The sequence below is a fragment of the Entelurus aequoreus genome, linkage group LG18 (assembly GCF_033978785.1).
Source record: "Entelurus aequoreus isolate RoL-2023_Sb linkage group LG18, RoL_Eaeq_v1.1, whole genome shotgun sequence".
In the NCBI taxonomy this organism is placed as follows: domain Eukaryota; kingdom Metazoa; phylum Chordata; class Actinopteri; order Syngnathiformes; family Syngnathidae; genus Entelurus; species Entelurus aequoreus.
This window is the reverse complement of record NC_084748.1, coordinates 811,527-824,337: the sequence shown is the minus strand read 5'-3', so window position 1 is coordinate 824,337 and position 12,811 is coordinate 811,527. Positions and strand designations below refer to the sequence as shown.

Here is a 12,811-nt window from a genome sequence, read left to right as displayed (position 1 = left end):
CTATGTTTTTTTATGGCAAACACACAAAATATGCAAAATCTTCCACCAAAAATATTTTTCTTAGTGTAATATTTGATGTGAAGTAATCGGAACCTTTGATAGGTCAACAATTCATAATAACATTGATTTTGATTCAATATTATGTTTTGAGCAATGACAGTTTGAAAAAAAAAAAAAACATTTTTGTTTTATTAATCAACATTGCAACTGTTTCTAAATTACATTTCACCTGTAAGCTTTTCTATTTCACTTTTGTTATGTTTTTGTTTATTTTAATAGTATTTTTAGAATGTGCTGTGGGCCTTTAAAACATTAGCTGTGGGCCGCAAATGGTAAAAAAATTAAATAAATTGCGTCCTTTCTGATTTCAATGCGTTAAAAAGACACAAAAAGTGTGTTAACGCCAACACTGCTTGACAGTATATCAAAATAAGTCACACTTATATTCTGTAACATTCACAGTTTTGGAAAAAAAAGTGCAGAGGTAGAAATATTCAAAATAACCTCAGCTGATGAGGTGTTTAAAAAATTGAGCGCGCTCCACCCTAACAAGGCCACCGGCCTTGATAATATTCCCTCCAGATTCCTCAGGGACTCTGCCTCCATCATTGCCCCGATCATCACGCACATAATAAACCTATCAATTACACAAGGCCAAGTACCAAAAGATTTTAAGATAGCAAGAGTAACTCCCCTCTTTAAAAAAGGAAGCAAATTGGAACCTGGCAACTACCGACCTGTTTCTATTCTCAGCTCCATTTCGAAAGTAATGGAGAAAATAGTTTATGAACAGGTCGATAGTTACCTTGCCACTAATAAACTCATGTACAAATTCCAATCCGGCTTCAGAACTAACCACTCCACTGACACATGCCTTCTCTATCTGACCGACCACATCAAACATGGTCATGCTGGACCTTCAGAAGGCCTTTGACACCGTTAACCACGCTATACTGTTGGATAAGCTCAGAGCAATCGGATTTAACAAAACCTCTTGGAGCTGCATGCAGTCTTACTTGGAGGGGAGGGAGCAGGTGGTAGAGGTGAACGGCACCATGTCCCCCCCCCCCTCTCGGTGAGCTGTGGAGTCCCCCAAGGCAGTATATTGGGACCTTTACTGTTCCTAATATACATAAACGACATGTCATCGGCATGCGACTGTGAATTGTTTTTGTTTGCGGATGACTCTGCCTTGCTGGTATCAGACAAGGACAAGTCACAGGTGGAGAAAATCCTCAGTGCTGAGCTCTGTAGAACTTGCACCTGGCTCGCTGACAACAAGCTATCCATCCACTTGGGTAAAACAGAATCCATCCTGTTTGGGTCCCACATCAAACTTAAGAGAGTCAATGACTTCAACATAAAAGTAGGTGACAGTGTCATCACCAGGAAAGATGAGGTCACCTACCTAGGTTCCATTCTAGAGGCTAACCTTTCCTGTGACAAAATGGCAACCAAGGTAATCAAAAAGGTTAACCAACGAACGAGATTTCTCTACAGAATTTCCTCTCTGGTCAACAAAAGCACCTTGAGGATTCTGGCGGGAACTCTCGTTCAACCCTTTTTCGATTATGCATGCACCTCCTGGTACCCTAGCACCTCCAAAACCCTCAAATCTAAACTCCAAACATCTCAGAACAAGCTAGTCAGGTTACTTCTAGACCTCCACCCCAGATCCCACCTCACTCCTACCCACTTCTCTAAAGTGGGCTGGCTCAAGGTGGAGGACAGAGTTAAACAACTTGCACTGAGCCTAGTCTATAAATCCGCTACACCTCCCTGATACCGAAGTACATGTCAAACTACTTCCTTAACGTAAATGACCGCCATAACCACAACACCAGGGGGTGCTCCACTAACCACGTTAAACCCAGATTCCGAACTAACAAAGGTCTTAACTCATTCTCTTTCTATGCCACATCAATGTGGAATGCGCTCCCAACAGGTATAAAAGAAAGGGCATCTCTATCCTCCTTCAAAACCGCAATAAAAGTTCACCTCCAGGCAGCTACAACCCTAAACTAACACCCTCCCCGGATTGCTAATAATCAAATGTAAACAATCAAATGCAGATACTTTTTCTTATGCCTTCTGATCTCTCTCTCTCTCTCTCTCTCTCTCTCTCTCTCTCTCTCTCTCTCTCTCTCTCTCTCTCTCTCTCTCTCTCTCTCTCTCTATGTCCACTACTTGCTGTCCATATCCTACCCCCCCGCCCCCCCCCCTCCACACCCCTGATTGTAAATAATGTAAATAATTCAATGTGATTATCTTGTGTGATGACTGTATTATGATGATAGTATATATGATAGTATATATCTGTATCATGAGTCAATTTAAGTGGACCCCGACTTAAACAAGTTGAAAAACTTATTCGGGTGTTACCATTTAGTGGTCAATTGTACGGAATATGTACTTCACTGTGCAACCTACTAATAAAAGTCTCAATCAATCAATCAATCAGTATATAATCTAAACATAAATAATGCCTCAAAAGAAGTGAATTACATTTAAACAAAAAAACAGCAGACGAGCTCTCGCCCTGCACAGCTGTTTTGTGCTTTGTAGTGTCGATATGGGCTTGTAGATCTTTGGCCCCTTTATTTGCCACAGATATACACGTTCCTGCTTTGCACACAGTGCATTCTGCTTCCCATGTGTCACAGCCAGGACCAAAACACAAATACTTTTTCCGCAAATCATCCGTGAAGTTGCATTTACTTTTCGGCATTTCTTGTTTTCATGTCTGTCTCCACTCACTAGCTCTCTCGCTCTGTGTCTCTGCCCCTCCCTCACGAATGTTTCTGCGTGCGCACCTTCACAGTTTGTTTTGTTTAACCCCTTCTTAACTTAACCCCGGACGTACATTGAAAATACACGCAACCCTAACTCAAAATGCCGGACATTTGAGGCATTTAAGAAACCCCGCCCGGACACCCCGGACACCCCCGCAAAAGAGGACATGTCCGGGTAAAAGAGGACGTATGGTCAGCCTATATTATTGTTATAATTACACAAAATGTGTAAGTTACATGTAAATACCTGGACATTGTTCAATGTTTTGTCAATGTGGAACCATTGTCTCGTTGTCCCTCCTACTGCAATAATTACTGTGACACCTGTCTTTTTATATGCGTTGGACACGCCTTCCAACTTCCCTTTTGTCCACGATAACGGGAGAGGTAGGCGTGCATGCGACGACAGAAATATTGTCATGTTAAGAATTTAAGTTCACTAGCTTTTTCATTATTATGTTTGTGTAGGGGCAATGGGAAATGGGAAATGGGGGCAATGGGAAAAAAGTTATTGACGACAAGTGTGTATTCTGTGTATTGTCAGGTATGTTTATTTCACTGTTGTACGCCTTTTGTCCACGATAACGGGAGAGGGGCTCGACGATGGGAAAAAAGTTATTGACGACAAGTGTGTATTCTGTGTATTGTCAGTAAAGTGCAGCTGAGCAATCCATGGTGTTGGTCGTGTTCCATTAAAGCCACACAACGCAGAGGAAAAGAACACCGGTTACACATGTACTGTATATAAATAGGGTACATTACATGTTGCACAATAGCGCCTTGCTTCTGTGTCATGAGACCAGTTTGTCGCGTTATATAAAAGTGGACATGCTGGGGTGGTATATACTGAAACATGTTTCTTTCAGGCACAGGTTACATCTTTTAGCCGCACTCACAAAATCAATGCTTTTTTTTAAAAGAAAAACATTAGGTGCCATTTCTATGATGAACTACATACTTCCCTAAAATAGATAAACAGGTCTGATGAAAGTTTTTACCTAAGAAAACTGGCTTTGTGTAATAAAATTCTACCCAAACATTGAATAATAATATCATTTGTCTGAGTGGCTGGACAGGACAGATCTGAGGTGGGGTCGCGGGGGCAGCAGCCTAAGCAGAGAAGCCCAGCCTTCCCTCTCCCCAGCCACTTGGTCCAGCTCCTCCCGGGGGATCCCGAGGCGTTCCCAGGCCAGCTGGGAGATATAGTCTTCCCAACGTGTCCTGGGTCTTCCCCTTGGCCTCCTACTGGTTGGACGTGCCCTAAACACCTCCCTAGGGAGGCGTTCGGGTGGCATCCTGACCAGATGCCCGAACCACCTCATCTGGCTCCTCTCCATGTGGAGGAGCAGCAGCTTTACTTTGAGCTCCCCCGGATGACAGAGCTTCTCACCCTATCTCTAAGGGAGAGACCCGCCACCCGGTGGAGGAAACTAATTTGGGCCGCTTGTACACGTGATCTTGTCCTTTCGGTCATAACCCAAAGTTCATGACCATAGGTGAGGATGGGAACGTAGATCGACCAGTAAATTGAGAGCTCAGCTCCTTCTTCACCACAACGGATCGATACAGCGTCCGCATTACTGAAGACGCCGCACCGATCCGCCTGTCGATCTCACCATCCACTCTTCCCTCACTCGTGAACAAGACTCCCAGGTACTTGAACTCCTCCACATGGGGTAAGATCTCTTCCCCGACCCGGAGATGGCACTCCCCCCTTTTTCCGGGTGAGAACCATGGACTCAGGTGCTGATTCCAAACCACTCTTCCCTCACTCGTGAACAAGACTCCGAGGTACTTGAACTCCTCCACTTGGGGCAGGGTCTCCTCCCCAACCCGGAGATGGTACTCCACCTGTTTCCGGGCGAGAACCATGGACTCGGACTTGGAGGTGCTGATTCCGATCCACTCTTCCCTGACTTGTGAACAAGACTCAGAGGTACTTGAACTCCTCCACTTGGGGCAGGGTCTCCTCCCCAACCCGGAGATGGCACTCCACCTGTTTCCGGGCGAGAACCATGGACTCGGACTTGGAGGTGCTGATTCCGATCCACTCTCCCCTCACTCGTGAACAAGACTCCGAGGTACTTGAACTCCTCCACTTGGGGCAGGGTCTCCTCCCCAACCCGGAGATGGCACTCCGCCTGTTTCCGGGAGAGACCCATGGACTCGGACTTGGAGGTGCTGATTCCGATCCACTCTCCCCTCACTCGTGAACAAGACTCCGAGGTACTTGAAATCCTCCACATGGGGCTAGATCTCTTCCCCAACCCGGAGATGGCACTCCACCCTTTTCTGGGCGAGAACCATGGACTCGGACTTGGAGGTGCTGACTCTCATCCCAGTCGCTTCACACTCGGCTGCGAGACGGTCCAGTGAGAGCTTAACATCCTGGCCAGATGAAGCCATCAGGACCACATCATCTGCAAAAAGCAGAGACCTAATCCTGCATCCACCAAACCGGATCCCCCTCAACGCCCTGACTGCACCTAGAAATTCTGTCTGTAAAAGTTCTGAACAGAATCGGTTCCAAATATTTATTTCCCCCACTTTTAATTATGATTAGCCTAGTGTTATCACTTCACCATTCACCGTGATAAGCGCATTGAGACATTAGTGGCACGCTCAGGGTTAGGAAAAAGTAATTAGTTACAGTGATTAATGCATTCCTCAAAAACGTAATTTAATTCCTAATGGAACTATTTTTACATCGATGTAAACAATTGATAGGATAAGCAATTAATCATTTACTTTTTAAAAAAAGCATTCATATATTTGGTGTATGCAGTCGAGAGATGTTTCATGAGAGAAGAGTGTTAAAAGGCGGCGCCTGTTGCCAAGTGAAGCGTGACGTCAGCCGGAGCGCGCTCATTGGCGGTTTTAGCTCTGCATTGCTAGTCTGCCGACCGGAAGAAGATTGTTGACAGCAGTTGTTAGAATAATTATGTATAAGTTATCACACAACTCTTATGCTTAAAGGCCGTTGCTATAGTTATTATCAATTGTGCTGAAGTTGTACTTTTCTATCTGTGCAAAGGCACACAACTTGTAATCTTGCTTTGCGAGTTGTCTCGTGTCAGCAGTTTGTTTCCGGACCCTGCCTGCTGACAGCCGAGTATGGACATCGAGTACCTCAACGCAGACAAAACAGAGACAGGGCGAAATCACGAGTGTCAGCACATTTTCCATTCTGAATAATCACGTATTGTGTCTAACTGGGGCTGCTTGCATTACCCCTCCCTTCAGAAGCAGCCTCAGTGATGTTAACTAGGGACCTCAATGAAGTGCTGGCTGTCCAGAGTCGGGACCCGGGGTGGACCGCTCGCCTGTGCATAGGTTGGGGACATCTCTGCGCTGCTGACCCGTCTCCGCTCGGGATGGTCTCCTGCTGGCCCCACTATGGACTGGACTCTCACTATTATGTTAGATCCACTATGGACTGGACTCTCACACTATTATGTTAGATCCACTATGGACTGGACTCTCACTATTATGTTAGATCCACTATGGACTGGACTCTCACACTATTATGTTAGATCCACTATGGACTGGACTCTCACACTATTATGTTAGATCCACTATGGACTGGACTCTCTCACTATTATGTTAGATCCACTATGGACTGGACTCTCACTATTATGTTAGATCCACTATGGACTGGACTCTCACTATTATGTTAGATCCACTATGGACTGGACTCTCACTATCATGTTAGATCCACTATGGACTGGACTCTCACACTATTATGTTAGATCCACTATGGACTGGACTCTCACACTATTATGTTAGATCCACTATGGACTGGACTCTCACTATTATGTTAGATCCACTATGGACTGGACTCTCACACTATTATGTTAGATCCACTATGGACTGGACTCTCACACTATTATGTTAGATCCACTATGGACTGGACTCTCACACTATTATGTTAGATCCACTATGGACTGGACTCTCACTATTATGTTAGATCCACTATGGACTGGACTCTCACACTATTATGTTAGATCCACTATGGACTGGACTCTCACTATTATGTTAGATCCACTATGGACTGGACTCTCACTATTATGTTAGATCCACTATGGACTGGACTCTCACTATCATGTTAGATCCACTATGGACTGGACTCTCACTATTATGTTAGATCCACTATGGACTGGACTCTCACACTATTATGTTCGATCCACTATGGACTGGACTCTCACTATTATGTTAGATCCACTATGGACTGGACTCTCACTATTATGTTAGATCCACTATGGACTGGACTCTCACACTATTATGTTAGATCCACTATGGACTGGACTCTCACTATTATGTTAGATCCACTATGGACTGGACTCTCACTATTATGTTAGATCCACTATGGACTGGACTCTCACACTATTATGTTAGATCCACTATGGACTGGACTCTCACAATATTATGCTAGACCCACTCAACCTCCATTGCATCTGGTCCCCCCTAAAGAAGGGGGGGGGGGGGTCACCCACATCTGCGGTCCTCTCCAAGGTTTCTCATAGTCATTAACATTGACGTCCCACTGGGTTGGGAGTTTTTCCCTTGCCCTTATGTGGCCTCTGAACCGAGGATGTCGTTGTGGCTTGTGCAGCCCTTTGAGACACTTGTGATTTAGGGCTATACAGGTATAAGTAAACATTGATTGATTGACCTCCCGAATAAATAGAGGAGCAAGTGGGACTGTACCTTAGAGCGTAGGGTGAAAGTGTTACTGAGTGTGCAGCCCAATACGTCTCTCCTCATGAGCAAAATTTAACTCTGAAAATTGAAAACGGTCTCTGCCTGATTCCTTCTTCTCGTCTCGTGTAATAGATAGTTGGGTGTTTGAACCTGACACAGTTGTTACTGATAGTTAATGAAGCAACTGAACGTGTATCAATGTCCCTCCTTGTCCGTGTTGTGGCATTATTATTATTGTTGATGATTTTCACTTTACGGAATGTTCATTATTCCCCCGCAGTAGAAGCAGTGGTGTACGCATGTGCGGCTGCTGCTCGCACAAGTACAAAGCTACTGCAGTACTATCTGTCTGCGTCCAAAGTAACGTGCCACGTTACATCCAACCCGTAAGAATATTTAATGACATCGCTGGTTAGTGTTGCGTCGGACCAACTCTTCCTCCCAGGGAGTCTAGGTTACTGGTCAATCCCAAGTTCTTTCGATGACATATATGCTGAGTAAGAAGGACCATCAAGACAGAATTGGAATATTTTCAAGTTTTACTGAAATTTCAAGAGATCAACTTAATCAATACATTCATATCGGCTGCTCTAGTTGATCTGGCATTCGAAGGGAAAAGCCAACTTCTTCTCACACAAAGAAAACCCCCATCTCCACCTCGCACCACTGATAAGAAACCAGTGGGTGTTGTATTTCACATTCCTGATGGTTTAAGACACTAAACAGACAATCTGAAGACAAAGAGAGACTGGTAGAATACACAAAGGAAAAGTACTAGCTGCTCTAAACATGGCTAAGGAAAAAGAAACAACTCTTAAACATATATGCATCCTTCCACATTAGCTATGCCGTTGTTACGTAGCGACACTTTTCCGAACAATGCCCACCAATCTGTAAAAATGTGGGAAAAGTAAAAAACAACATAATCAGCTGAAACCTCCTCATGACAATAGATGATGCACAATGGATGCTGATTGAGTAGACGGCCCTGAATAACAGATGTTGGCAACGTGCCTAAAATTACAGATAAAAAAAATGTGGTGTGCAGTGGTGTAAAGCATGTTTCCACTGGACTCTAGAGCAGTGGAGACACCTTCTCTGGAGTGATGAATCACACTTTTTCCAGTCTGGGTATGGAGGTTGCCAGGAGAACGCTACATTTCGGACTGCATGGTGCGGAGTGTGACATTTGGTGGAGGAGGAATTATGGCGTGGGGTTGGTTCTTCAGGAGTTGGGCTTAGCCGCTAAGTTCCAGTGAAAGGAACTTTGAATGCTCCAGGATACCAAAACATTTTGGACAATTCCATGGGATGGAACTTCAAGTTCATATGTGAGTCAAGGCAGGTGGCCAAATACTTTTGGCAATATAGTGCATATACACACACATATATACACATATGTACACACAGTATGTATATGCACACACTTTTTTATTTTTTTAACATTGTCCTGTCCAGCTACTCAAGCAAATTAGGGGCCCCGTTTACGCTACACACCAAATAGGATTTTTTTGGCCCTCAAGTTATATATATATATATATATATATATATATATATATATATATATATATATATATATATATATATATATATGGGCAGCACGGTGGTAGAGGGGTTAGTGCGTCTGCCTCACAATACGAAGATCCTGGGTTTGATCCTGCGCTCGGGATCTTTCTGTGTGGAGTTTGCATGTTCTCCCCGTGACTGCATGGGTTCCCTCTGAGTACTCCGGCTTCCTCCCACCTCCAAAGTCATGCACCTGGGGATAGGCCCCTCCCACCTCCAAAGACATGCACCAGGGGATAGGCTCCTCCCACCTCCAAAGACATGCACCTGGGGATAGGCCCCTCCCACCTCCAAAAACATGCACCTGGGGATAGGCCCCTCCCACCTCCAAAGACATGCACCAGGGGATAGGCTCCTCCCACCTCCAAAAACATGCACCTGGGGATAGGCTCCTCCCACCTCCAAAGACATGCACCTGGGGATAGGCTCCTCCCACCTCCAAAGACATGCCCCTGGGGATAGGCTCCTCCCACCTCCAAAGACATGCACCTGGGGATAGGCCCCTCCCACCTCCAAAGACATGCACCAGGGGATAGGCTACTCCCACCTCCAAAGACATGCACCTGGGGTTAGGCCCCTCCCACCTCCAAAGACATGCACTTGGGGATAGGCCCCTCCCACCTCCAAAAACATGCCCCTGGGGATAGGCTCCTCCCACCTCCAAAAACATGCCCCTGGGGATAGGCTCCTCCCACCTCCAAAAACATGCCCCTGGGGATAGGCTCCTCCCACCACCAAAGACATGCACTTGGGGATAGGCTCCTCCCACCTCCAAAAACATGCCCCTGGGGATAGGCTCCTCCCACCTCCAAAGACATGCACCAGGGGATAGGCTCCTCCCACCTCCAAAAACATGCCCCTGGGGATAGGCTCCTCCCACCTCCAAAAACATGCCCCTGGGGATAGGCTCCTCCCACCTCCAAAGACATGCACCAGGGGATAGGCTCCTCCCACCTCCAAAGACATGCACCTGGGGTTAGGCCCCTCCCACCTCCAAAGACATGCACTTGGGGATAGGCCCCTCCCACCTCCAAAAACATGCCCCTGGGGATAGGCTCCTCCCACCTCCAAAGACATGCACCTGGGGTTAGGCCCCTCCCACCGCCAAAGACATGCACTTGGGGATAGGCCCCTCCCACCTCCAAAAACATGCCCCTGGGGATAGGCTCCTCCCACCTCCAAAAACATGCCCCTGGGGTTAGGCCCCTCCCACCGCCAAAGACATGCACTTGGGGATAGGCCCCTCCCACCTCCAAAAACATGCCCCAGGGGATAGGCTCCTCCCACCTCCAAAAACATGCACCTGGGGATAGGCTCCTCCCACCTCCAAAGACATGCACCTGGGGATAGGCTCCTCCCACCTCCAAAGACATGCCCCTGGGGATAGGCTCCTCCCACCTCCAAAGACATGCACCTGGGGATAGGCCCCTCCCACCTCCAAAGACATGCACCAGGGGATAGGCTACTCCCACCTCCAAAGACATGCACCTGGGGTTAGGCCCCTCCCACCTCCAAAGACATGCACTTGGGGATAGGCCCCTCCCACCTCCAAAAACATGCCCCTGGGGATAGGCTCCTCCCACCTCCAAAAACATGCCCCTGGGGATAGGCTCCTCCCACCTCCAAAAACATGCCCCTGGGGATAGGCTCCTCCCACCACCAAAGACATGCACTTGGGGATAGGCTCCTCCCACCTCCAAAAACATGCCCCTGGGGATAGGCTCCTCCCACCTCCAAAGACATGCACCAGGGGATAGGCTCCTCCCACCTCCAAAAACATGCCCCTGGGGATAGGCTCCTCCCACCTCCAAAAACATGCCCCTGGGGATAGGCTCCTCCCACCTCCAAAGACATGCACCAGGGGATAGGCTCCTCCCACCTCCAAAGACATGCACCTGGGGTTAGGCCCCTCCCACCTCCAAAGACATGCACTTGGGGATAGGCCCCTCCCACCTCCAAAAACATGCCCCTGGGGATAGGCTCCTCCCACCTCCAAAAACATGCCCCTGGGGTTAGGCCCCTCCCACCGCCAAAGACATGCACTTGGGGATAGGCCCCTCCCACCTCCAAAAACATGCCCCTGGGGATAGGCTCCTCCCACCTCCAAAAACATGCCCCTGGGGATAGGCTCCTCCCACCTCCAAAGACATGCACCTGATAGGTTAATTGGCAACACTAAATGGTCCCTAGTGTGTGAATGTTGTCTATCTGTGTTGGCCCTGTGATGAGGTGGCGACTTGTCCAGGGCGACTTGTCCAGCACCCCCCCGCAACCCCAAAAGGGACAAGCGGTAGAAAATGGATGGAATTATTTGTTTATGTCAAGAAAATATTGATGAGTCAATGTTGCCTCTTCAGTATGTTCTTCAATGTTTTTTTAATTCTTATATATTTCTTATATATTTTTTTCTAGACACCGCTATAAATAAGTCCCCTTTAAAGGTGAATAAAGTTGCGATATGTGGATTATTATGAAATTGGAGGAATAAAAAAGTGCTTTAAAACATGTTTCTGTGAGCCAGCGACAGGAAGGATGCGCGTCCGTCCAAGTTGTGCCGAAAGCGGGCGCACTTACCAGGGTGAAGGGCGTGTTGAGCACCGTGATGAAGACGTCGGCCACGGCCAGGTTCATGATGAACACGCTGGTGGCCGACTGCGTGCGCTTGTTCTTGACGATGACGTGACACACCAGCGTGTTCCCGAAGAGCGAGATGACGATGATGACGGAGTAGGCGGCCACCAGCAGCGCCTTCACGCTCGCCCTCTCGCCGTGACGCCCGTCGCCGCTGGCCAGGGAGCGCCAGTCCTCCAGCATGCCCTCGTCGAAGTCCAGCAGCCACGTCCGGTTGGCCGCCCTGTCCGAGGACGAGGACGTGTTGCCCGCGGACGCCCGCAGCCCGTCGGCCGCCAGTGACTCGGTGTCGTTGACCTGGCGGAGGCTGGCGGCGGCCACCAGCGAGAGAAGCGCGCACAAGCACGCCAAAGTCATGGCGGAGACTTTACTTCTCTTTTCGGACTCCTCCGGGTGTGTGTGTGTGTGTGTGTGTGTGTGTGTGTGTGTGTGTGTGTGTGTGTGTGTGTGTGTGTGTGTGTGTGTGTGTGTGTGTGTGTGTGTGTGTGTGTGTGTGTGTGTGTGTGTGTGTGTGTGTGTGAGACGCCGCCAGCCCGCCGCCGCGCACTGCAGCCGCGCGCGCGCACCCGCCCGGCGTTCGTACGCTCCCTGGCCACAACATTAGGTACACCTGCGGCAACACGCGTACATTAACATTATGTGTGTATGGAGAAAATATATACACATGCATGATGATACTGTATAAATATATTATTATACATATATGTTTACATAATGTGTTTGATGAGAAAAATACACATGTATAATGATATATACCTGTATACATGTATATGCATACATATATACAGTATATATATTACTATACATATATGTTTGCGTGTATGGAAAAATATATACATATATACACATATATAATGATATATACTGTATATATACATATATACATACATATATATACACAGTATATGTACTATTATACAAATATGTTTACATTATGTGTGTATGGAGAAAATATATACACATGCATGATGATACTGTATAAATATATTATTATACATATATGTTTACATAATGTGTTTGATGACAAAAATACACATATATAATGATATATACCTGTATACATATATATGCATACATGTATACAGTATATATATTACTATACATATATGTTTACGTGCATG

The 12,811-nt window shown here is 46.8% G+C and overlaps 1 protein-coding gene across 1 annotated transcript in view; it reads right to left on the bottom strand.

The window, feature by feature from the left end:
- The window catches only part of LOC133633451 (G-protein coupled receptor 83-like), a 23,485-nt gene extending 11,597 nt beyond the window's left edge, over positions 1-11,888 (bottom strand). The window contains exon 1 of the mRNA XM_062025979.1: positions 11,634-11,888. Within this exon, the coding sequence (XP_061881963.1) occupies positions 11,634-11,873 (240 nt within the window). The 5' untranslated portion in view covers positions 11,874-11,888. The remainder of the gene's footprint in view (positions 1-11,633) is intronic.
- Positions 11,889-12,811: the final 923 nt, after the last annotated feature.